Source organism: Periplaneta americana, chromosome 9 (genome assembly GCF_040183065.1).
Source record: "Periplaneta americana isolate PAMFEO1 chromosome 9, P.americana_PAMFEO1_priV1, whole genome shotgun sequence".
NCBI lineage: Eukaryota > Metazoa > Arthropoda > Insecta > Blattodea > Blattidae > Periplaneta > Periplaneta americana.
In genome coordinates this window covers 5,217,313-5,242,607 of record NC_091125.1, presented here as the reverse complement: position 1 = coordinate 5,242,607, position 25,295 = coordinate 5,217,313, and the positions used below count along the sequence as shown (strand labels likewise).

Sequence of the window (25,295 nt, the reverse complement as noted above, 5' to 3'; positions counted from 1 at the left end):
ACAGGTGTGTGTAAACTATCATGCAGTATGCAAATCTAGCTTTGAGGTGAAGTTCACTGGGAAGCAGACTTGAATAATATCAAGGGAAAAATTGTTCCGGGGCCGGTTATCGATCCCGAGACCTTTGGCCAAAGGTGGAGTGGAGTCGTTATTTATCGAATCTAAATAACTTAATAGTTCATCAGTGACTCATACTTTGGCCATATTCTATTGTTTTTATGAGCTTTTTATGAGTCCAGTATTCAATATTACTCTGAGGTGTGAATTATATAAATGATCGATTTTCTCTAGAAAATTTGCGTCATATTTTCTTTTTTTCTACTTCTTAAGTTTTTCCATGTGAAATTTCTTCTCACCTCTTTTCCTCATATCTGCTTCGCCTGTCATTATTAATGATCAATGACATCAAAATAGTTTCATTCCTCTAAAGAATTTTATGCTCGACCATGCCGAAATGTGGTAATTATACACCTGGTAGAAGGACTTTAATGGACCTCATTAAAGTACACCTATTCATTAAAGTTCAGGTCTTCCGCCAATCAGAACATACCATTGTAGCAATATGAAAGCGCAAGTAGCGATTTCACCAATTGCACAATAAATAACATACATTTGAAATAAAGTCAGTTCTGTTACTATAATAATTAGCGTTAATTGTAAATAATATTCAAATAAATTCAATTTGTCATCTCGTGTTTCAATGTCGAATTCAATTTCAAGGTTATATCAAGATTAATGTTTATTTTATTCTCTAGATTATATCAAGGTCAATGTCGACATTTGTTTCTCGGAAAAAATCAATACTTTCGCGTCTGCGCACATCTCACAATTTATGAGGTAAGCTATTGCACAAGGTCAGTTCCGCTCCTCACTGAGATAACAAAACATGAATACTTAGGAATAATTTCAAGTTAGAAATATGGTCGAGCATAAAAAGTCGTATGAAACTTGCCTATAATGGTAATTAAGACGCTCGTATGAAAATTATGAAACTCGCTTGGGCTCGTTTCATAAACATACTCGCGTCTTAATTACTACCATTATAGGCTCGTTGTATAATATACTATTATACTTCTGAGTAAGTGATTTTCAAACCCCTGGCGTAATATCAATACATTGACATTATTATGGTATTACGTTGCTACTCATAAGGCAGGAAATATTAAATTATGTTAATGCGTTCTTTCAGTAATATTTTTATAAAGTTTAAAGAGTAATTGTTTTGAGTTACTGCAAGTATAAAAGTTCATATGTGCACTATATTCACATTGCCAGCAGGAATAACATTTTCGCGTGTGCACAATATGATTTCCCCTTTCAGCTGCCCTAATCACGAATTAAGACGTGCCGTTCTGGTAAGATAATTTGTTTCTATGTTGCAGGACTGGTGCAATGCCACGCAGGTATCCAGCGCCACCATCTGCAAGCACCGCGTCCCTCATACCACGTGTTCTCCACAGACTACGTCAATTACGCCTTCGTGGGACTCTGCATAAAAGCGTACAGCCGTGAGTACACACTCAGTAGATGTGCGTGCTGGTCTGCCACATCCTAGACTTAGTCTGGTTTCCTCACAAAGAGGCATAATTTACATAATGTTAAGACGAAGACTATAAAAAATGTTCTTCCCAAAGTACGCCTCAGGAGAACAAAAAGAACTCCTCTGCGCAAATAGTGACGGGGGATGATAACTGTGCAATGAACGCGTGTCGAGGAAGGGTTGCATGCAAGGGCAGAGGAGGATTACTTTAGCTTCTAACTGAGCTGCAGTTAACATGTCAAGTGTAAGAAAGGAACAATTTTGTGATCAGGAGACAGCTCTTAATTAGTGAGGGAATATGGCAATCTGTACAACGCGTTATAGCAAAACGGTAAGAGAATATGTTGCGGCCACGGCAGCTCTCACGGGAGTTAGGAAAACCAACATACAACATGCGACAGAAGAATTGCAGTAACCATCTTCAGAAAGTACTTTGTATTTGCTTCGTCCTTCATTATTATTACTATTAATGCTGTTATTTTTTTACTTGTACAAAGTCGTACAATTTCTACGCGTTTTGTCGTTTTTGTTCGGGGTTCTATTGTACTGCAGTTATTAAATTTAAGTGAGACTACAGGCATGCTTTCAATTTTTTTTTCAAAATTTGTTTGGAATTTTTGCATAATTTAGGATATATATATATATATATATATATATATATATATATATATATATATATATATATATATATATAATTCTCATTGCAAGTGCTTTTAATTTACTTACCACGTTTTGTGTCAAATTATTTCCTTTCTCATCCAGCACTATTGCATAATATATAAATATCTCTGCAACTATTTGCTTGTGGTTTAGCGTGTTTGTACCCTCAGTGGTCTATTTATAGACCCTTGCATACTCAACTACATTTGATTTTTTACTGGCGCCACATTGATTCAATATTAATGATCATTATAAATATATCATGTAAGATGTTAACTAAATATGCAAACATTTTATCTTCTTTCAAAAATAAGAATTCATTAAGGTATCTTAGTTCGCATTAGTTAGGTATAAAATGATGTTTCGCTCTGTAAAGAATATAATTATTTTTCCGTGTTATATTGTCTCGATATTGCTATTGGTTTGTGATTTAGTAGTGTCAAGGTTACTACTATTGCTTGCGCAAGGAATACATAGATGTATGTAAATGAACTGAAACAGCTGCGGTGTATAGATAGACCGCTGGGCGCTTATGGTATCACGTCAGAGAGAGGTGTGTCATTGCAACAGTTGATATCAGCCAGTGACTGTCGGCAGTAGGACTGTGCAATTGCAAGTAGATTAGCATCTGAAAATTGCCTTACTATTCGATCTCCAGAAATGTTATTTCATACACTAAATTGGAAATAAATGTGATAAAGTGTACGTCTGCAGTGTAGGCTATACATTTTTGAACAGTGGATTTATCTCTTTTTACTTCTAAGTACAGTGGCCTATAAAATGTGCAATAATATTTTTCGGCCAATAATGAAAACCACGCATTCTATTTTCACCAACATAAGCCTAAAACAGTAAAGAGGAAAAAAATTGAATATTGTAATGGTACGATATATTGCTTCATTTTCTTTCGCAATATAATGTCAGATAGTATCAGTTTTCACTGATTTCTTTTGTGGCTAGCATCACATTGAGTTTTTCTATCCTCTGTGTATAAAATCTCTCGTAAGGACACGGCAGTGATAGGCAGTAGACTTGTGCATCCTCGGGCTCACGACACATAATTTGATATTTTTTTTAGAAGTAGAGACCTTTTGCTCCACCTTCAGAGCCTTGGTTTCCGGGTTACAGAAACTGTGAGAGAAAACAGAATGGACGCCTGTCTTCTTCAGGATACGAAATTACTGCAGAATTCAGTGCTAGAGTCGTACAATTATGCATTTGACACTAATGGCGAAATTCTGTTCGTGAAGTGGGATGACAACAGATGTTTATCTGAAGAATCAAACTTTGATGTAGGGATTTCTGCAAGCAGGTGGGACAGAAATGTGAGACAGAAGATAAGTGTGCAGCAACCACTGGTTATATTTAATTTAGTAGGTTATTTTACAACGATATATCAACATCTCAGGTTATTTAGCGTCTGAATGAGATGAAGGTTATAGCGCCGGTGAAATGAGTCCGGGTTCCAGCACCGAAAGTTACCCAGCATTTGCTCATATTGGGTTGAGGAAAAACCCCGGAAAAACGTCAACCAGGTAACTTGCCCCGACCGGGAACGAACCCGGGTCACCTGGTTTTGCGCTAACCGTTACTCCACAGATGTGGACCACAGGTCATAAAGAACTACAGTAAGTACATGGGTGGAGTGGACCATCATGATTGGTTAGCAGGGAAATATGCCACTTCAATCCGTGGAAAAAAGTGGTACTAGGATCTCTCTGTCAGAATGCTGGATATGGCAATAATAAATGGTTGGATTATCTACAGAAATATGCAAGCACGAGACTCCCTGGACATATTTGAATTCCGACGATGCTTGGCTGTTCAATATCTTAAGATGTTCTTGAACTGCAAGAGAATGGGGCGCCCTATTTCATCACCTCGAGGAGTGAAATTTGATATGAGGATAGATAGTAGAGGTCATTTCATGGAAAAACGACCCTCTCAGGAACACTGCCGGATGGAATGGTATAAATGCAGACCAGTAACATTCCGCAAGAAGTGTGATGTAACTCTTTATCAAAGATGATTTGAGCCTTACCACACTCGGTAAAGACAGACATTCCGAAAATAAATGTTTCATTATTGCTGCAGCATTGTATTGTTGCATTAAATACTAAAACTGACATAAATAAAGTTATTTATATTGGTGTAAGCTTTTGTGTTTATAATACATTAAATACGTAAAAATATGTTTACTTTATTTCAAATGAATACACAGATATCGTAAGTGCCCAGAGGTCTATTTATAGACCGGGTAACTTTCACCTACATGGTGCATGGCAGAAGAAACGAAACACATTCTTAGCATCTTATGGATAAAATTTATGGAATAGTACGTTCTTTTCGTTTTTTTGAATATATAAATTAATTTGGGCTTTAATGGGTAAATGTTTGTTTTATAAATTGGCGATATTTTTTTAAGATTGTAGTGGTTGACTTTTTTTCAAAACAAGTTTAGTATACTGTGTTTTTAGACATTTAAGTTTTTCTAATCTTTACTTTATCACATATCCTGCAAAGTTAAAAATTCACAACATACGTACGTTTTTTCTTAGAAGCAAATTTTACATCTTATCTGCAGTATTACATTGGTTGCTGAGCTCTCGGTCCAAGTCATTTGCATAATAAATTTGTTTAGCTTGGAATTAATATAGTCTAACATTTTTCTCGTAAAAAGTAATCGGTTACAAAGAAAATTCCCAAAATAATTTTGAGAAAGACTTTGAGGTAACATTTTCAGACAATTTATTGCCCACAATAATTTCTACTACACGGAGACATTCCTAAGAAGGTCTATGAGATTACAAAAATACGTTGTCTTAATCAATAAAACATGAGTTCATAGAATTGTTTTGTAAACAAAACAGATATGATTAGACTCAATAATATTTGACTGCAGTGAATGAGATGCAGAAATGAAATTGAACAACCACAAATTTATTTGGCTATATGATACATGGCGGCTGTGGCTGGACGTAGCAGGCCGGCTCTCTGTCACAGGGTTGCTGTGGCAGGGCGTAGCAGGGCGGCTCTGTGTCACAGGGTTGCTGTGGCTGGGCGTAGCAGGGCGGCTCTGTGTCACAGGGTTGCTGTGACTGGGCGTACCAGGGCGGCTCTGTGTCACAGGGTTGCTGTGGCTGGGCGTAGCAGGGCGGCTCTGTGTCACAGGGTTGCTGTGGCAGGGCGTAGCAGGGCGGCTCTGTGTCACAGGGTTGCTGTGGCTGGGCGTAGCAGGGCGGCTCTGTGTCACAGGGTTGCTGTGGCTGGGCGTAGCAGGCCGGCTCTGTGTCACAGGGTTGCTGTGGCAGGGCGTAGCAGGGCGGCTCTGTGTCACAGGGTTGCTGTGGCTGGGCGTAGCAGGGCGGCTCTGTGTCACGGGGTTGTTGTGGCTGGGCGTAGCAGGGCGGCTCTGTGTCACAGGGTTGCTGTGGCAGGGCGTAGCAGGGCGGCTCTGTGTCACAGTGTTGCTGTGGCTGGGCGTAGCAGGGCGGCTCTGTGTCACAGGGTTGCTGTGACTGGGCGTACCAGGGCGGCTCTGTGTCACAGGGTTGCTGTGGCTGGGCGTAGTAGGGCGGCTGTGTATCACAGGGTTGCTGTGGCTGGGCGTAGCAGGCCGGCTCTGTGTCACAGGGTTCCTGTGGCTGGGCGTAGCAGGGCGGCTGTGTCACAGGGTTGCTGTGGCTGGGCGTAGCAGGGCGGCTCTGTGTCACAGGGTTGCTGTGGCAGGGCGTAGCAGGGCGGCTCTGTGTCACAGGGTTGCTGTGGCTGGGCGTAGCAGGGCGGCTCTGTGTCACAGGGTTGCTGTGGCTGGGCGTAGCAGGGCGGCTCTGTGTCACGGGGTTGCTGTGGCTGGGCGTAGCAGGGCGGCTCTGTGTCAGAGAGTTGCTGTGGCTGGGCGTAGCAGGGCGGCTCTGTGTCACAGGGTTGCTGTGGCAGGGCGTAGCAGGGCGGCTCTGTGTCACAGGGTTGCTGTGGCAGGGCGTAGCAGGGCGGCTCTGTGTCACAGGGTTGCTGTGGCTGGGCGTAGCAGGGCGGCTCTGTGTCACAGGGTTGCTGTGGCTGGGCGTAGCAGGGCGGCTCTGTGTCACAGAGTTGCTGTGGCTGGGCGTAGCAGGGCGGCTCTGTGTCACAGGGTTGCTTTGGCAGGGCGTAGCAGGGCGGCTCTGTGTCACAGGGTTGCTGTGGCTGTGCGTAGCAGGGCGGCTCTGTGTCACAGGGTTGCTGTGGCTGGGCGTAGCAGGGCGGCTCTGTGTCACAGGGTTGCTGTGGCAGGGCGCAGCAGGGCGGCTCTGTGTCACAGGGTTGCTGTGGCAGGGCGTAGCAGGGCGGCTCTGTGTCACAGGGTTGCTGTGGCTGGGCGTAGCAGGGCGGCTCTGTGTCACGGGGTTGCTGTGGCTGGGCGTAGCAGGGCGGCTCTGTGTCACAGGGTTGCTGTGGCTGGGCGTAGTAGGGCGGCTCTGTGTCACAGGATTGCTGTGGCAGGCCGTAGCAGGGGGGCTCTGTGTCACAGGGTTGCTGTGGTTGGGCGTAGCAGGGCGGCTCTGTGTCACAGGGTTGCTGTGGCTGGGCGTAGCAGGGCGGCTCTGTGTCACAGGGTTGCTGTGGCTGGGCGTAGCAGGGCGGCTCTGTGTCACAGGGTTGCTGTGGCAGGGCGTAGCAGGGCGGCTCTGTGTCACAGGGTTGCTGTGGCTGGGCGTAGCAGGGCGGCTCTGTGTCACGGGGTTGCTGTGGCTGGGCGTAGCTGGGCGGCTCTGTGTCACAGGGTTGCTGTGGCTGTGCGTAGCAGGGCGGCTCTGTGTCACAGGGTTGCTGTGGCTGGGCGTAGCAGGGTGGCTCTGTGTCACAGGGTTGCTGTGGCTGGGCGTAGCAGGGCGGCTCTATGTCACAGGGTTGCTGTGGCTGGGCGTAGCAGGCCGGCTCTGTGTCACAGGGTTGCTGTGGCTAGGCGTAGCAGGGCGGCTCTGTCACAGGGTTGCTGTGGCTGGGCGTAGCAGGGCGGCTCTGTGTCACGGGGTTGCTGTGGCTGGGCGTAGCATGGCGGCTCTGTGTCACAGGGTTGCTGTGGCTGGGCGTAGCAGGGCGGCTCTGTGTCACAGGGTTGCTGTGGCAGGGCGTAGCAGGGCGGCTCTGTGTCACAGGGTTGCTGTGGCTGGGCGTAGCAGGGCGGCTCTGTGTCACAGGGTTGCTGTAGCTGGGCGTAGCAGGGCGGCTCTGTGTCACAGGGTTGCTGTGGCTGTGCGTAGCAGGGCGGCTCTGTGTCACAGGGTTGCTGTGGCTGGGCGTAGTAGGGCGGCTCTGTGTCACAGGGTTGCTGTGGCTGGGCGTAGCAGGGCGGCTCTATGTCACAGGGTTGCTGTGGCTGGGCGTAGCAGGCCGGCTCTGTGTCATAGGGTTGCTGTGGCTAGGCGTAGCAGGGCGGCTCTGTCACAGGGTTGCTGTGGCTGGGCGTAGCAGGGCGGCTCTGTGTCACGGGGTTGCTGTGGCTGGGCGTAGCAGGGCGGCTCTGTGTCACAGGGTTGCTGTGGCTGGGCGTAGCAGGGCGGCTCTGTGTCACAGGGTTGCTGTGGCAGGGCGTAGCAGGGCGGCTCTTTGTCACAGGGTTGCTGTGGCTGGGCGTAGCAGGGCGGCTCTGTGTCACAGGGTTGCTGTAGCTGGGCGTAGCAGGGCGGCTCTGTGTCACAGGGTTGCTGTGGCTGGGCGTAGCAGGGCGGCTCTGTGTCACAGGGTTGCTGAGGCTGGGCGTAGCAGGGCGGCTCTGTGTCACAGGGTTGCTGTGGCTGGGCGTAGCAGGCCGGCTCTGTGTCACAGGGTTGCTGTGGCTGGGCGTAGCAGGGCGGCTCTGTGTCACAGGGTTGCTGTGGCTGGGCGTAGCAGGGCGGCTTTGTGTCACGGGGTTGCTGTGGCTGGGCGTAGCAGGGCGGCTCTGTGTCACAGGGTTGCTGTGGCTGGGCGTAGCAGGGCGGCTCTGTGTCACAGGGTTGCTGTGGCAGGGCGTAGCAGGGCGGCTCTGTGTCACAGGGTTGCTGTGGCTGGGCGTAGGAGGCCGGCTCTGTGTAACAGTGTTGCTGTGGCTGGGCGTAGCAGGGCAGCTCTGTGTCACAGGGTTGCCGTGGCAGGGCGTAGCAGGGCGGCTCTGTGTCACAGGGTTGCTGTGACTGGGCGTAGCAGGGCGGCTCTGTGTCACGGGGTGGCTGTGGCTGGGCGTAGCAGGGCGGCTCTATGTCACAGGGTTGCTGTGGCAGGGCGTAGCAGGGCGGCTCTTTGTCACAGGGTTGCTGTGGCTGGGCGTAGCAGGGCGGCTCTGTGTCACAGGGTTGCTGTGGCAGGGCGTAGCAGGGCGGCTCTGTGTCACAGGTTGCTGTGGCTGGGCGTAGCAGGGCGGCTCTGTGTCACGGGGTTGCTGTGGCTGGGCGTAGCAGGGCTGCTCTGTGTCACAGGGTTGCTGTGGCAGGGCGTAGCAGGGCGTCTCTGTGTCACAGGGTTGCTGTGGCTGGGCGTTGCAGGGCGGCTCTGTGTCACGGGGTTGCTGTGGCTGGGCGTAGCAGGGCGGCTCTGTGTCACAGGGTTGCTGTGGCTGGGTGTAGCAGGGCGGCTCTGTCTCACAGGGTTGCTGTGGCTGGGCGTAGCAGGGCGGCTCTGTGTCACGGGGTTGCTGTGGCTGGGCGTAGCAGGGCGGCTCTGTGTCACAGGGTTGCTGTGGCTGGGCGTAGTAGGGCGGCTCTTTGTCACAGGGTTGCTGTGGCTGGGCGTAGCAGGCCGGCTCTGTGTCACAGGGTTGCTGTGGCTGGGCGTAGCAGGCCGGCTCTGTGTCACAGGGTTGCTGTGGCTGGGCGTAGCAGGGCGGCTCTGTGTCACGGGGTTGCTGTGGCTGGGCGTAGCAGGCCGGCTCTGTGTCACAGGGTTGCTGTGGCTGGGCGCAGTAGGGCGGCTCTGTGTCACAGGGTTGCTGTGGCTGGGCGTAGCAGGCCGGCTCTGTGTCACAGGGCTGCTGTGGCTGGGCGTAGTAGGGCGGCTCTGTGTCACAGGGTTGCTGTGGCTGGGCGTAGTAGTATTAGTATTTATTTATTTAACCTGGGGAGGCTCTGTGTCACAGGGTTGCTGTGGCTGGGCGTAGCAGGGCGGCTCTGTGTCACGGGGTTGCTGTGGCTGGGCGTAGCAGGGCGGCTCTGTGTCACAGGGTTGCTGTGGCTGGGCGTTGCAGGGCGGCTCTGTGTCACGGGGTTGCTGTGGCTGGGCGTAGCAGGGCGGCTCTGTGTCGCAGGGTTGCTGTGGCTGGGCGTAGCAGGGCGGCTCTGGGTCAGGGGGTTGTTGTGGCTGGGCGTAGCAGGGCGGCTCTGTGTCACAGGGTTGCTGTGGCAGGGCGTAGCAGGGCGGCTCTGTGTCACAGTGTTGCAGTGGCTGGGCGTAGCAGGGCGGCTCTGTGTCACAGGGTTGCTGTGGCTGGGCGTAGCAGGGCGGCTCTGGGTCAGGGGGTTGTTGTGGCTGGGCGTAGCAGGGCGGCTCTGTGTCACAGGGTTGCTGTGGCAGGGCGTAGCAGGGCGGCTCTGTGTCACAGTGTTGCAGTGGCTGGGCGTAGCAGGGCGGCTCTGTGTCACAGGGTTGCTGTGACTGGGCGTACCAGGGCGGCTCTGTGTCACAGGGTTGCTGTGGCTGGGCGTAGTAGGGCGGCTGTGTATCACAGGGTTGCTGTGGCTGGGCGTAGCAGGCCGGCTCTGTGTCACAGGGTTCCTGTGGCTGGGCGTAGCAGGGCGGCTGTGTCACAGGGTTGCTGTGGCTGGGCGTAGCAGGGCGGCTCTGTGTCACAGGGTTGCTGTGGCAGGGCGTAGCAGGGCGGCTCTGTGTCACAGGGTTGCTGTGGCTGGGCGTAGCAGGGCGGCTCTGTGTCACAGGGTTGCTGTGGCTGGGCGTAGCAGGGCGGCTCTGTGTCACGGGGTTGCTGTGGCTGGGCGTAGCAGGGCGGCTCTGTGTCAGAGAGTTGCTGTGGCTGGGCGTAGCAGGGCGGCTCTGTGTCACAGGGTTGCTGTGGCAGGGCGTAGCAGGGCGGCTCTGTGTCACAGGGTTGCTGTGGCAGGGCGTAGCAGGGCGGCTCTGTGTCACAGGGTTGCTGTGGCTGGGCGTAGCAGGGCGGCTCTGTGTCACAGGGTTGCTGTGGCTGGGCGTAGCAGGGCGGCTCTGTGTCACAGAGTTGCTGTGGCTGGGCGTAGCAGGGCGGCTCTGTGTCACAGGGTTGCTTTGGCAGGGCGTAGCAGGGCGGCTCTGTGTCACAGGGTTGCTGTGGCTGTGCGTAGCAGGGCGGCTCTGTGTCACAGGGTTGCTGTGGCTGGGCGTAGCAGGGCGGCTCTGTGTCACAGGGTTGCTGTGGCAGGGCGCAGCAGGGCGGCTCTGTGTCACAGGGTTGCTGTGGCAGGGCGTAGCAGGGCGGCTCTGTGTCACAGGGTTGCTGTGGCTGGGCGTAGCAGGGCGGCTCTGTGTCACGGGGTTGCTGTGGCTGGGCGTAGCAGAGCGGCTCTGTGTCACAGGGTTGCTGTGGCTGGGCGTAGTAGGGCGGCTCTGTGTCACAGGATTGCTGTGGCAGGCCGTAGCAGGGGGGCTCTGTGTCACAGGGTTGCTGCGGTTGGGCGTAGCAGGGCGGCTCTGTGTCACAGGGTTGCTGTGGCTGGGCGTAGCAGGGCGGCTCTGTGTCACAGGGTTGCTGTGGCTGGGCGTAGCAGGGCGGCTGTGTGTCACAGGGTTGCTGTGGCAGGGCGTAGCAGGGCGGCTCTGTGTCACAGGGTTGCTGTGGCTGGGCGTAGCAGGGCGGCTCTGTGTCACGGGGTTGCTGTGGCTGGGCGTAGCTGGGCGGCTCTGTGTCACAGGGTTGCTGTGGCTGTGCGTAGCAGGGCGGCTCTGTGTCACAGGGTTGCTGTGGCTGGGCGTAGCAGGGTGGCTCTGTGTCACAGGGTTGCTGTGGCTGGGCGTAGCAGGGCGGCTCTATGTCACAGGGTTGCTGTGGCTGGGCGTAGCAGGCCGGCTCTGTGTCACAGGGTTGCTGTGGCTAGGCGTAGCAGGGCGGCTCTGTCACAGGGTTGCTGTGGCTGGGCGTAGCAGGGCGGCTCTGTGTCACGGGGTTGCTGTGGCTGGGCGTAGCATGGCGCCTCTGTGTCACAGGGTTGCTGTGGCTGGGCGTAGCAGGGCGGCTCTGTGTCACAGGGTTGCTGTGGCAGGGCGTAGCAGGGCGGCTCTGTGTCACAGGGTTGCTGTGGCTGGGCGTAGCAGGGCGGCTCTGTGTCACAGGGTTGCTGTGGCTGTGCGTAGCAGGGCGGCTCTGTGTCACAGGGTTGCTGTGGCTGGGCGTAGTAGGGCGGCTCTGTGTCACAGGGTTGCTGTGGCTGGGCGTAGCAGGCCGGCTCTGTGTCATAGGGTTGCTGTGGCTAGGCGTAGCAGGGCGGCTCTGTCACAGGGTTGCTGTGGCTGGGCGTAGCAGGGCGGCTCTGTGTCACGGGGTTGCTGTGGCTGGGCGTAGCAGGGCGGCTCTGTGTCACAGGGTTGCTGTGGCTGGGCGTAGCAGGGCGGCTCTGTGTCACAGGGTTGCTGTGGCAGGGCGTAGCAGGGCGGCTCTTTGTCACAGGGTTGCTGTGGCTGGGCGTAGCAGGGCGGCTCTGTGTCACAGGGTTGCTGTAGCTGGGCGTAGCAGGGCGGCTCTGTGTCACAGGGTTGCTGTGGCAGGGCGTAGCAGGGCGGCTGTGTCACAGGGTTGCTGTGGCTGGGCGTAGCAGGGCGGCTCTGTGTCACAGGGTTGCTGAGGCTGGGCGTAGCAGGGCGGCTCTGTGTCACAGGGTTGCTGTGGCTGGGCGTAGCAGGGCGGCTCTGTGTCACAGGGTTGCTGAGGCTGGGCGTAGCAGGGCGGCTGTGTCACAGGGTTGCTGTGGCTGGGCGTAGCAGGGCGGCTCTGTGTCACAGGGTTGCTGTGGCTGGGCGTAGCAGGGCGGCTCTGTGTCACAGGGTTGCTGTGGCTGGGCGTAGGAGGCCGGCTCTGTGTAACAGTGTTGCTGTGGCTGGGCGTAGCAGGGCAGCTCTGTGTCACAGGGTTGCCGTGGCAGGGCGTAGCAGGGCGGCTCTGTGTCACAGGGTTGCTGTGACTGGGCGTAGCAGGGCGGCTCTGTGTCACGGGGTGGCTGTGGCTGGGCGTAGCAGGGCGGCTCTGTGTCACAGGGTTGCTGTGGCTGGGCGTAGCAGGGCGGCTCTGTGTCACAGGGTTGCTGTGGCTGGGCGTAGCAGGGCGGCTCTGTGTCACAGGGTTGCTGTAGCTGGGCGTAGCAGGGCGGCTCTGTGTCACAGGGTTGCTGTGGCTGTGCGTAGCAGGGCGGCTCTGTGTCACAGGGTTGCTGTGGCTGGGCGTAGCAGGCCGGCTCTGTGTCATAGGGTTGCTGTGGCTAGGCGTAGCAGGGCGGCTCTGTCACAGGGTTGCTGTGGCTGGGCGTAGCAGGGCGGCTCTGTGTCACGGGGTTGCTGTGGCTGGGCGTAGCAGGGCGGCTCTGTGTCACAGGGTTGCTGTGGCTGGGCGTAGCAGGGCGGCTCTGTGTCACAGGGTTGCTGTGGCAGGGCGTAGCAGGGCGGCTCTTTGTCACAGGGTTGCTGTGGCTGGGCGTAGCAGGGCGGCTCTGTGTCACAGGGTTGCTGTGGCTGGGCGTAGCAGGGCGGCTCTGTGTCACAGGGTTGCTGTGGCAGGGCGTAGCAGGGCGGCTCTTTGTCACAGGGTTGCTGTGGCAGGGCGTAGCAGGGCGGCTGTGTGTCACAGGGTTGCTGTGGCTGGGCGTAGCAGGGCGGCTCTGTGTCACAGGGTTGCTGTGGCTGTGCGTAGCAGGGCGGCTCTGTGTCACAGGGTTGCTGTGGCTGGGCGTAGTAGGGCGGCTCTGTGTCACAGGGTTGCTGTGGCTGGGCGTAGCAGGGCGGCTCTATGTCACAGGGTTGCTGTGGCTGGGCGTAGCAGGCCGGCTCTGTGTCATAGGGTTGCTGTGGCTAGGCGTAGCAGGGCGGCTCTGTCACAGGGTTGCTGTGGCTGGGCGTAGCAGGGCGGCTCTGTGTCACGGGGTTGCTGTGGCTGGGCGTAGCAGGGCGGCTCTGTGTCACAGGGTTGCTGTGGCTGGGCGTAGCAGGGCGGCTCTGTGTCACAGGGTTGCTGTGGCAGGGCGTAGCAGGGCGGCTCTTTGTCACAGGGTTGCTGTGGCTGGGCGTAGCAGGGCGGCTCTGTGTCACAGGGTTGCTGTAGCTGGGCGTAGCAGGGCGGCTCTGTGTCACAGGGTTGCTGTGGCAGGGCGTAGCAGGGCGGCTGTGTCACAGGGTTGCTGTGGCTGGGCGTAGCAGGGCGGCTCTGTGTCACAGGGTTGCTGAGGCTGGGCGTAGCAGGGCGGCTCTGTGTCACAGGGTTGCTGTGGCTGGGCGTAGCAGGGCGGCTCTGTGTCACAGGGTTGCTGAGGCTGGGCGTAGCAGGGCGGCTGTGTCACAGGGTTGCTGTGGCTGGGCGTAGCAGGGCGGCTCTGTGTCACAGGGTTGCTGTGGCTGGGCGTAGCAGGGCGGCTCTGTGTAACAGTGTTGCTGTGGCTGGGCGTAGCAGGGCAGCTCTGTGTCACAGGGTTGCCGTGGCAGGGCGTAGCAGGGCGGCTCTGTGTCACAGGGTTGCTGTGACTGGGCGTAGCAGGGCGGCTCTGTGTCACGGGGTGGCTGTGGCTGGGCGTAGCAGGGAGGCTCTGTGTCACAGGGTTGCTGTGGCTGGGCGTAGCAGGGCGGCTCTGTGTCACAGGGTTGCTGTAGCTGGGCGTAGCAGGGCGGCTCTGTGTCACAGGGTTGCTGTGGCTGTGCGTAGCAGGGCGGCTCTGTGTCACAGGGTTGCTGTGGCTGGGCGTAGCAGGCCGGCTCTGTGTCATAGGGTTGCTGTGGCTAGGCGTAGCAGGGCGGCTCTGTCACAGGGTTGCTGTGGCTGGGCGTAGCAGGGCGGCTCTGTGTCACGGGGTTGCTGTGGCTGGGCGTAGCAGGGCGGCTCTGTGTCACAGGGTTGCTGTGGCTGGGCGTAGCAGGGCGGCTCTGTGTCACAGGGTTGCTGTGGCAGGGCGTAGCAGGGCGGCTCTTTGTCACAGGGTTGCTGTGGCTGGGCGTAGCAGGGCGGCTCTGTGTCACAGGGTTGCTGTAGCTGGGCGTAGCAGGGCGGCTCTGTGTCACAGGGTTGCTGTGGCAGGGCGTAGCAGGGCGGCTGTGTCACAGGGTTGCTGTGGCTGGGCGTAGCAGGGCGGCTCTGTGTCACAGGGTTGCTGAGGCTGGGCGTAGCAGGGCGGCTCTGTGTCACAGGGTTGCTGTGGCTGGGCGTAGCAGGGCGGCTCTGTGTCACAGGGTTGCTGAGGCTGGGCGTAGCAGGGCGGCTGTGTCACAGGGTTGCTGTGGCTGGGCGTAGCAGGGCGGCTCTGTGTCACAGGGTTGCTGTGGCTGGGCGTAGCAGGGCGGCTCTGTGTAACAGTGTTGCTGTGGCTGGGCGTAGCAGGGCAGCTCTTTGTCACAGGGTTGCCGTGGCAGGGCGTAGCAGGGCGGCTCTGTGTCACAGGGTTGCTGTGACTGGGCGTAGCAGGGCGGCTCTGTGTCACGGGGTGGCTGTGGCTGGGCGTAGCAGGGCGGCTCTGTGTCACAGGGTTGCTGTGGCTGGGCGTAGCAGGGCGGCTCTGTGTCACAGGGTTGCTGTAGCTGGGCGTAGCAGGGCGGCTCTGTGTCACAGGGTTGCTGTGGCTGTGCGTAGCAGGGCGGCTCTGTGTCACAGGGTTGCTGTGGCTGGGCGTAGCAGGCCGGCTCTGTGTCATAGGGTTGCTGTGGCTAGGCGTAGCAGGGCGGCTCTGTCACAGGGTTGCTGTGGCTGGGCGTAGCAGGGCGGCTCTGTGTCACGGGGTTGCTGTGGCTGGGCGTAGCAGGGCGGCTCTGTGTCACAGGGTTGCTGTGGCTGGGCGTAGCAGGGCGGCTCTGTGTCACAGGGTTGCTGTGGCAGGGCGTAGCAGGGCGGCTCTGTGTCACAGGGTTGCTGAGGCTGGGCGTAGCAGGGCGGCTCTGTGTCACAGGGTTGCTGTGGCAGGGCGTAGCAGGGCGGCTGTGTCACAGGGTTGCTGTGGCTGGGCGTAGCAGGGCGGCTCTTTGTCACAGGGTTGCTGTGGCTGGGCGTAGCAGGGCGGCTCTGTGTCACAGGGTTGCTGTAGCTGGGCGTAGCAGGGCGGCTCTGTGTCACAGGGTTGCTGTGGCAGGGCGTAGCAGGGCGGCTGTGTCACAGGGTTGCTGTGGCTGGGCGTAGCAGGGCGGCTCTGTGTCACAGGGTTGCTGAGGCTGGGCGTAGCAGGGCGGCTCTGTGTCACAGGGTTGCTGTGGCTGGGCGTAGCAGGGCGGCTCTGTGTCACAGGGTTGCTGAGGCTGGGCGTAGCAGGGCGGCTGTGTCACAGGGTTGCTGTGGCTGGGCGTAGCAGGGCGGCTCTGTGTCACAGGGTTGCTGTGGCTGGGCGTAGCAGGGCGGCTCTGTGTCACAGGGTTGCTGTGGCTGGGCGTAGGAGGCCGGCTCTGTGTAACAGTGTTGCTGTGGCTGGGCGTAGCAGGGCAGCTCTGTGTCACAGGGTTGCCGTGGCAGGGCGTAGCAGGGCGGCTCTGTGTCACAGGGTTGCTGTGACTGGGCGTAGCAGGGCGGCTCTGTGTCACGGGGTGGCTGTGGCTGGGCGTAGCAGGGCGGCTCTGTGTCACAGGGTTGCTGTGGCTGGGCGTAGCAGGGCGGCTCTGTGTCACAGGGTTGCTGTGGCTGGGCGTAGCAGGGCGGCTCTGTGTCACAGGGTTGCTGTAGCTGGGCGTAGCAGGGCGGCTCTGTGTCACAGGGTTGCTGTGGCTGTGCGTAGCAGGGCGGCTCTGTGTCACAGGGTTGCTGTGGCTGGGCGTAGCAGGCCGGCTCTGTGTCATAGGGTTGCTGTGGCTAGGCGTAGCAGGGCGGCTCTGTCACAGGGTTGCTGTGGCTGGGCGTAGCAGGGCGGCTCTGTGTCACGGGGTTGCTGTGGCTGGGCGTAGCAGGGCGGCTCTGTGTCACAGGGTTGCTGTGGCTGGGCGTAGCAGGGCGGCTCTGTGTCACAGGGTTGCTGTGGCAGGGCGTAGCAGGGCGGCTCTTTGTCACAGGGTTGCTGTGGCTGGGCGTAGCAGGGCGGCTCTGTGTCACAGGGTTGCTGTGGCTGGGCGTAGCAGGGCGGCTCTGTGTCACAGGGTTCCTGTGGCAGGGCGTAGCAGGGCGGCTCTTTGTCACAGGGTTGCTGTGGCAGGGCGTAGCAGGGCGGCTCTGTGTCACAGGGTTGCTGTGGCTGGGCGTAGCAGGGCGGCTCTGTGTCACAGGGTTGCTGTGGCTGTGCGTAGCAGGGCGGCTCTGTGTCACAGGGTTGCTGTGGCTGGGCGTAGTAGGGCGGCTCTGTGTCACAGGGTTGCTGTGGCTGGGCGTAGCAGGGCGGCTCTATGTCACAGGGTTGCTGTGGCTGGGCGTAGCAGGCCGGCTCTGTGTCATAGGGTTGCTGTGGCTAGGCGTAGCAGGGCGGCTCTGTCACAGGGTTGCTGTGGCTGGGCGTAGCAGGGCGGCTCTGTGTCACGGGGTTGCTGTGGCTGGGCGTAGCAGGGCGGCTCTGTGTCACAGGGTTGCTGTGGCTGGGCGTAGCAGGGCGGCTCTGTGTCACAGGGTTGCTGTGGCAGGGCGTAGCAGGGCGGCTCTTTGTCACAGGGTTGCTGTGGCTGGGCGTAGCAGGGCGGCTCTGTGTCACAGGGTTGCTGTAGCTGGGCGTAGCAGGGCGGCTCTGTGTCACAGGGTTGCTGTGGCAGGGCGTAGCAGGGCGGCTGTGTCACAGGGTTGCTGTGGCTGGGCGTAGCAGGGCGGCTCTGTGTCACAGGGTTGCTGAGGCTGGGCGTAGCAGGGCGGCTCTGTGTCACAGGGTTGCTGTGGCTGGGCGTAGCAGGGCGGCTCTGTGTCACAGGGTTGCTGAGGCTGGGCGTAGCAGGGCGGCTGTGTCACAGGGTTGCTGTGGCTGGGCGTAGCAGGGCGGCTCTGTGTCACAGGGTTGCTGTGGCTGGGCGTAGCAGGGCGGCTCTGTGTAACAGTGTTGCTGTGGCTGGGCGTAGCAGGGCAGCTCTGTGTCACAGGGTTGCCGTGGCAGGGCGTAGCAGGGCGGCTCTGTGTCACAGGGTTGCTGTGACTGGGCGTAGCAGGGCGGCTCTGTGTCACGGGGTGGCTGTGGCTGGGCGTAGCAGGGAGGCTCTGTGTCACAGGGTTGCTGTGGCTGGGCGTAGCAGGGCGGCTCTGTGTCACAGGGTTGCTGTAGCTGGGCGTAGCAGGGCGGCTCTGTGTCACAGGGTTGCTGTGGCTGTGCGTAGCAGGGCGGCTCTGTGTCACAGGGTTGCTGTGGCTGGGCGTAGCAGGCCGGCTCTGTGTCATAGGGTTGCTGTGGCTAGGCGTAGCAGGGCGGCTCTGTCACAGGGTTGCTGTGGCTGGGCGTAGCAGGGCGGCTCTGTGTCACGGGGTTGCTGTGGCTGGGCGTAGCAGGGCGGCTCTGTGTCACAGGGTTGCTGTGGCTGGGCGTAGCAGGGCGGCTCTGTGTCACAGGGTTGCTGTGGCAGGGCGTAGCAGGGCGGCTCTTTGTCACAGGGTTGCTGTGGCTGGGCGTAGCAGGGCGGCTCTGTGTCACAGGGTTGCTGTAGCTGGGCGTAGCAGGGCGGCTCTGTGTCACAGGGTTGCTGTGGCAGGGCGTAGCAGGGCGGCTGTGTCACAGGGTTGCTGTGGCTGGGCGTAGCAGGGCGGCTCTGTGTCACAGGGTTGCTGAGGCTGGGCGTAGCAGGGCGGCTCTGTGTCACAGGGTTGCTGTGGCTGGGCGTAGCAGGGCGGCTCTGTGTCACAGGGTTGCTGAGGCTGGGCGTAGCAGGGCGGCTGTGTCACAGGGTTGCTGTGGCTGGGCGTAGCAGGGCGGCTCTGTGTCACAGGGTTGCTGTGGCTGGGCGTAGCAGGGCGGCTCTGTGTAACAGTGTTGCTGTGGCTGGGCGTAGCAGGGCAGCTCTTTGTCACAGGGTTGCCGTGGCAGGGCGTAGCAGGGCGGCTCTGTGTCACAGGGTTGCTGTGACTGGGCGTAGCAGGGCGGCTCTGTGTCACGGGGTGGCTGTGGCTGGGCGTAGCAGGGCGGCTCTGTGTCACAGGGTTGCTGTGGCTGGGCGTAGCAGGGCGGCTCTGTGTCACAGGGTTGCTGTAGCTGGGCGTAGCAGGGCGGCTCTGTGTCACAGGGTTGCTGTGGCTGTGCGTAGCAGGGCGGCTCTGTGTCACAGGGTTGCTGTGGCTGGGCGTAGCAGGCCGGCTCTGTGTCATAGGGTTGCTGTGGCTAGGCGTAGCAGGGCGGCTCTGTCACAGGGTTGCTGTGGCTGGGCGTAGCAGGGCGGCTCTGTGTCACGGGGTTGCTGTGGCTGGGCGTAGCAGGGCGGCTCTGTGTCACAGGGTTGCTGTGGCTGGGCGTAGCAGGGCGGCTCTGTGTCACAGGGTTGCTGTGGCAGGGCGTAGCAGGGCGGCTCTGTGTCACAGGGTTGCTGAGGCTGGGCGTAGCAGGGCGGCTCTGTGTCACAGGGTTGCTGTGGCAGGGCGTAGCAGGGCGGCTGTGTCACAGGGTTGCTGTGGCTGGGCGTAGCAGGGCGGCTCTGTGTCACAGGGTTGCTGAGGCTGGGCGTAGCAGGGCGGCTCTGTGTCACAGGGTTGCTGTGGCTGGGCGTAGCAGGGCGGCTCTGTGTCACAGGGTTGCTGAGGCTGGGCGTAGCAGGGCGGCTGTGTCACAGGGTTGCTGTGGCTGGGCGTAGCAGGGCGGCTCTGTGTCACAGGGTTGCTGTGGCTGGGCGTAGCAGGGCGGCTCTGTGGAACAGTGTTGCTGTGGCTGGGCGTAGCAGGGCAGCTCTGTGTCACAGGGTTGCCGTGGCAGGGCGTAGCAGGGCGGCTCTGTGTCACAGGGTTGCTGTGACTGGGCGTAGCAGGGCGGCTCTTTGTCACGGGGTGGCTGTGGCTGGGCGTAGCAGGGCGGCTCTGTGTCACAGGGTTGCTGTGGCTGGGCGTAGCAGGGCGGCTCTGTGTCACAGGGTTGCTGTAGCTGGGCGTAGCAGGGCGGCTCTGTGTCACAGGGTTGCTGTGGCTGTGCGTAGCAGGGCGGCTCTGTGTCACAGGGTTGCTGTGGCTGGGCGTAGCAGGCCGGCTCTGTGTCATAGGGTTGCTGTGGCTAGGCGTAGCAGGGCGGCTCTGTCACAGGGTTGCTGTGGCTGGGCGTAGCAGGGCGGCTCTGTGTCACGGGGTTGCTGTGGCTGGGCGTAGCAGGGCGGCTCTGTGTCACAGGGTTGCTGTGGCTGGGCGTAGCAGGGCGGCTCTGTGTCACAGGGTTGCTGTGGCAGGGCGTAGCAGGGCGGCTCTTTGTCACAGGGTTGCTGTGGCTGGGCGTAGCAGGGCGGCTCTGTGTCACAGGGTTGCTGTAGCTGGGCGTAGCAGGGCGGCTCTGTGTCACAGGGTTGCTGTGGCAGGGCGTAGCAGGGCGGCTGTGTCACAGGGTTGCTGTGGCTGGGCGTAGCAGGGCGGCTCTGTGTCACAGGGTTGCTGAGGCTGGGCGTAGCAGGGCGGCTCTGTGTCACAGGGTTGCTGTGGCTGGGCGTAGCAGGGCGGCTCTGTGTCACAGGGTTGCTGAGGCTGGGCGTAGCAGGGCGGCTGTGTCACAGGGTTGCTGTGGCTGGGCGTAGCAGGGCGGCTCTGTGTCACAGGGTTGCTGTGGCTGGGCGTAGCAGGGCGGCTCTGTGTAACAGTGTTGCTGTGGCTGGGCGTAGCAGGGCAGCTCTTTGTCACAGGGTTGCCGTGGCAGGGCGTAGCAGGGCGGCTCTGTGTCACAGGGTTGCTGTGACTGGGCGTAGCAGGGCGGCTCTGTGTCACAGGGTTGCTGTGGCAGGGCGTAGCAGGGCGGCTGTGTCACAGGGTTGCTGTGGCTGGGCGTAGCAGGGCGGCTCTGTGTCACAGGGTTGCTGAGGCTGGGCGTAGCAGGGCGGCTGTGTCACAGGGTTGCTGTGGCTGGGCGTAGCAGGGCGGCTCTGTGTCACAGGGTTGCTGTGGCTGGGCGTAGCAGGGCGGCTCTGTGGAACAGTGTTGCTGTGGCTGGGCGTAGCAGGGCAGCTCTGTGTCACAGGGTTGCCGTGGCAGGGCGTAGCAGGGCGGCTCTGTGTCACAGGGTTGCTGTGACTGGGCGTAGCAGGGCGGCTCTGTGTCACGGGGTGGCTGTGGCTGGGCGTAGCAGGGCGGCTCTGTGTCACAGGGTTGCTGTGGCTGGGCGTAGCAGGGCGGCTCTGTGTCACAGGGTTGCTGTAGCTGGGCGTAGCAGGGCGGCTCTGTGTCACAGGGTTGCTGTGGCTGTGCGTAGCAGGGCGGCTCTGTGTCACAGGGTTGCTGTGGCTGGGCGTAGCAGGCCGGCTCTGTGTCATAGGGTTGCTGTGGCTAGGCGTAGCAGGGCGGCTCTGTCACAGGGTTGCTGTGGCTGGGCGTAGCAGGGCGGCTCTGTGTCACGGGGTTGCTGTGGCTGGGCGTAGCAGGGCGGCTCTGTGTCACAGGGTTGCTGTGGCTGGGCGTAGCAGGGCGGCTCTGTGTCACAGGGTTGCTGTGGCAGGGCGTAGCAGGGCGGCTCTTTGTCACAGGGTTGCTGTGGCTGGGCGTAGCAGGGCGGCTCTGTGTCACAGGGTTGCTGTAGCTGGGCGTAGCAGGGCGGCTCTGTGTCACAGGGTTGCTGTGGCAGGGCGTAGCAGGGCGGCTGTGTCACAGGGTTGCTGTGGCTGGGCGTAGCAGGGCGGCTCTGTGTCACAGGGTTGCTGAGGCTGGGCGTAGCAGGGCGGCTCTGTGTCACAGGGTTGCTGTGGCTGGGCGTAGCAGGGCGGCTCTGTGTCACAGGGTTGCTGAGGCTGGGCGTAGCAGGGCGGCTGTGTCACAGGGTTGCTGTGGCTGGGCGTAGCAGGGCGGCTCTGTGTCACAGGGTTGCTGTGGCTGGGCGTAGCAGGGCGGCTCTGTGTAACAGTGTTGCTGTGGCTGGGCGTAGCAGGGCAGCTCTTTGTCACAGGGTTGCCGTGGCAGGGCGTAGCAGGGCGGCTCTGTGTCACAGGGTTGCTGTGACTGGGCGTAGCAGGGCGGCTCTGTGTCACAGGGTTGCTGTGGCAGGGCGTAGCAGGGCGGCTGTGTCACAGGGTTGCTGTGGCTGGGCGTAGCAGGGCGGCTCTGTGTCACAGGGTTGCTGAGGCTGGGCGTAGCAGGGCGGCTGTGTCACAGGGTTGCTGTGGCTGGGCGTAGCAGGGCGGCTCTGTGTCACAGGGTTGCTGTGGCTGGGCGTAGCAGGGCGGCTCTGTGTCACAGGGTTGCTGTGGCTGGGCGTAGCAGGGCGGCTCTGTGTCACAGGGTTGCTGTGGCTGGGCGTAGCAGGCCGGCTCTGTGTCATAGGGTTGCTGTGGCTAGGCGTAGCAGGGCGGCTCTGTCACAGGGTTGCTGTGGCTGGGCGTAGCAGGGCGGCTCTGTGTCACGGGGTTGCTGTGGCTGGGCGTAGCAGGGCGGCTCTGTGTCACAGGGTTGCTGTGGCTGGGCGTAGCAGGGCGGCTCTGTGTCACAGGGTTGCTGTGGCAGGGCGTAGCAGGGCGGCTCTTTGTCACAGGGTTGCTGTGGCTGGGCGTAGCAGGGCGGCTCTGTGTCACAGGGTTGCTGTGGCTGGGCGTAGCAGGGCGGCTCTGTGTCACAGGGTTGCTGTGGCAGGGCGTAGCAGGGCGGCTGTGTCACAGGGTTGCTGTGGCTGGGCGTAGCAGGGCGGCTCTGTGTCACAGGGTTGCTGAGGCTGGGCGTAGCAGGGCGGCTGTGTCACAGGGTTGCTGTGGCTGGGCGTAGCAGGGCGGCTCTGTGTCACAGGGTTGCTGTGGCTGGGCGTAGCAGGGCGGCTCTGTCTCACAGGGTTGCTGTGGCTGGGCGTAGCAGGGCGGCTCTGTGTCACGGGGTTGCTGTGGCTGGGCGTAGCAGGGCGGCTCTGTGTCACAGGGTTGCTGTGGCTGGGCGTAGTAGGGCGGCTCTGTGTCACAGGGTTGCTGTGGCTGGGCGTAGCAGGGCGGCTCTGTGTCACAGGGTTGCTGTGGCTGGGCGTAGCAGGGCGGCTCTGTGTCACAGGGTTGCTGTGGCTGGGCGTAGCAGGCCGGCTCTGTGTCACAGGGTTGCTGTGGCTGGGCGTAGTAGGGCGGCTCTGTGTCACAGGGTTGCTGTGGCTGGGCGTAGCAGGGCGGCTCTGTGTCACAGGGTTGCTGTGGCTGGGCGTAGCAGGCCGGCTCTGTGTCACAGGGTTGCTGTGGCTGGGCGTAATAGGGCGGCTCTGTGTCGCAGGGTTGCTGTGGCTGGGCGTAGCAGGCCGGCTCTTTGTCACAGGGTTGCTGTGGCTGGGCGTAGTAGGGCGGCTCTGTGTCACAGGGTTGCTGTGGCTGGGCGTAGTAGGGAGGCTCTGTGCCACAGGGTTGCTGTGGCTGGGCGTAGCAGGGCGGCTCTGTGTCACAGGGTTGCTGTGGCACGCGTAGCAGGGCGGCTTCTGAGAGACTGTGTGGCAGGAACAAATTCTGGATAACTTTCGATGCTGGACCCCGGACTCATTTTCACCTCCATTATCACCTTCATCTCATTCAGATGCTATATAATCTAAGATATTGATACAGCGTCGCAAAATAACCTACTAAAAATTAATAATCTTTTATTCGCAATTTTTAATGTTTTATTTCAGTTTGTTAAATTTTTTCTAAAAGTGATTTTGTTATAAATAATGATTAGTTTAGCATTTCTTCCAGATGCTCGTTGCAGTATAGGTGATGTTCGAATACAGTATTTGAATTTCAACAAATGACTAAAATCAGGTTAATTAGTGTTTTATTCGGTTGTTTAACGAAGCTAGATTATTTAACGTCGGTGAGATTAGTGGTAGCGAAATTGTATCTGGCGAGAAGAGGTCGAGGATTCGCCATAGATTACCCAAAATTTGGAAAAAAACTGAACTAAGCGATAATCGAACCCACGCCCGAGCGCAACTCCGGATTGGCAGGCAAGCGCCTTAGCAGGTTGAGCTATTCCGGGGCGAATTTTAATTGTCATATTTTTTATAAATTAATTTTTATTTTATTACAAACAAACGTTATTGAATTGCTCATTGTTGTAGGCCTATGTATTGTATTCTAATATTTAATTTTCAATAACTAACTGAAATTATTTCCAATTTATATTATAGTACTTCGACATTCATTGCTTGTAAATGTGTTTTCCTTACTCACTGGCTTTTAAGGAACCCGGAGGTTCATTGCCGCCCTCACATAAGCCCGCCATTGGTCCCTATCCTGATCAAGATTAATCCATTGTCTATCATCATAAACCACCTCCCTCAAATCCATTTTAATATTATCCTCCCTCCTACGTCTCGGCCTCTTCAAAGGTCTTTTTCTCTCCGGCCTCCCAACTAACACTGTATATGCATTTCTGGATTCGCCCATACGTGCTACATGCCCTGCCCATCTCAAACGTCTGGATTTAATATTTCTAATTATGTCTGGTGAAGAACACATTGTGTGCAGTTCTGCGTTGTGTAACTTTGTCCGTTCTCCTGTAACTTCATCCCTCTTAGCCCCAAATATTTTCTAAGCACCTTATTCTCAATCACCCTTAATCTCAGTTCCTGTCTCAAAGTGAGAGTCCGAGTTTCACAACCATACAGATCGTAATGGTAAAAATGAACTCAATGTTGGAGCTGCTGTTTGTGGTGGCGAGTGAGGCGGTCAGTAGGCTATAGGATAGAAGATGAGAGACAAGTTACAAGAGTAGTGGGTACTGAATATGATAGAAATTACGATTTGTAGTGTTTAGGTTTTGCGAGCTGCTGTTGAAACATTGGAAATATTTGATGCAGAATCTGTACTAAACACTAATTATGAATATTGTTCACAATCTGAATCGTGCTCAAGATGAACTGGAGAAACGCATAACTATGTACAGGGACGACCAGCACGGATGTGGATAAATAAATAAATGAATGAATAAATAAAGTAGGTAGGTAAGTAATTAAGTTAGTAAATGGTACATTTACAAATAGTCATAATTCATCGCAAGTTAAAAATGTATAACACCAATTTGTATGACACATTCAACACAAAGCACTTAATAAACGGAGTTGTCTCAACTCTGCTGGCTCTACCCTCACACTGTTTATAGAGGTTCAACCTTATCCCCAGCCACGCAATTAACTTATACTGTACTATGTAGCAGAGTGAGCGGATAGGTTTCGTCTTCCTACCACTATTTACAGCTGAATATATGTTATAACAATAAGTGGCCAATGCCAAGGAAGAAACTGCTGACCCCTCACGTCCACTGGCCCGTGTCACCCAACAGATATGGGAGTAACTTGTGTCAGCACGATAATGTTTGCAGTAAATTAAAGCATTATGTAATACTAACACAGAACAGAAACTTGGAAATGTTTTCGTCTACTTATGGCTGACTTAAATACAGGAACAAAAATTTTCAAAAGTTTTCATAATAGCAGACTATTACACATTTGTCGAGTCTATACGAGTGTTTGCTTTCCAAAGATTTGAGACATGAACATTACCACAGAGACCTGCGAGGATATTACCACATTTCCACACTAAGCGTGCATCGTACCAACTCTGAAATCTATTCCTCGACTGCTACCGATAATGTGTTGTTACATACTTTCTTGAACACTGATTGGCCTTTCTACCCCTTTAAGGGTTCATTATAATTTAGAATCTCCATATCTAATAGAATTATTTCATACAACTTTGTGATTCATTTCCTTCATATTCATGGTTGTTTCTGAACTATTACGAATCTTATTGTTTTTGTTGCATTTCTACATTGACTGTCCATCACAGTTTTAGAAGCCCCTTAGTCAAATGCGACACTATGGCTTAAAACCCGTATGATATATAAATTTGGCAAAATATTAATTGTTAGGATGAGTATAATATTCTTAATATGCAGTCATAACTTTGTGAAACGCAAACG

At 57.0% G+C, this 25,295-nt stretch overlaps 1 protein-coding gene across 1 annotated transcript in view; it reads left to right on the top strand.

Moving 5' to 3' along the window:
* LOC138705738 (zinc finger protein 665-like) overlaps positions 1–25,295 on the top strand; it is a 634,676-nt gene that overhangs the window by 104,401 nt on the left and 504,980 nt on the right. Inside the window, exon 11 of the mRNA XM_069834314.1 lies at positions 1,383–1,508. Coding sequence (XP_069690415.1) covers positions 1,383–1,508 — 126 coding nt within the window. The remainder of the gene's footprint in view (positions 1–1,382; positions 1,509–25,295) is intronic.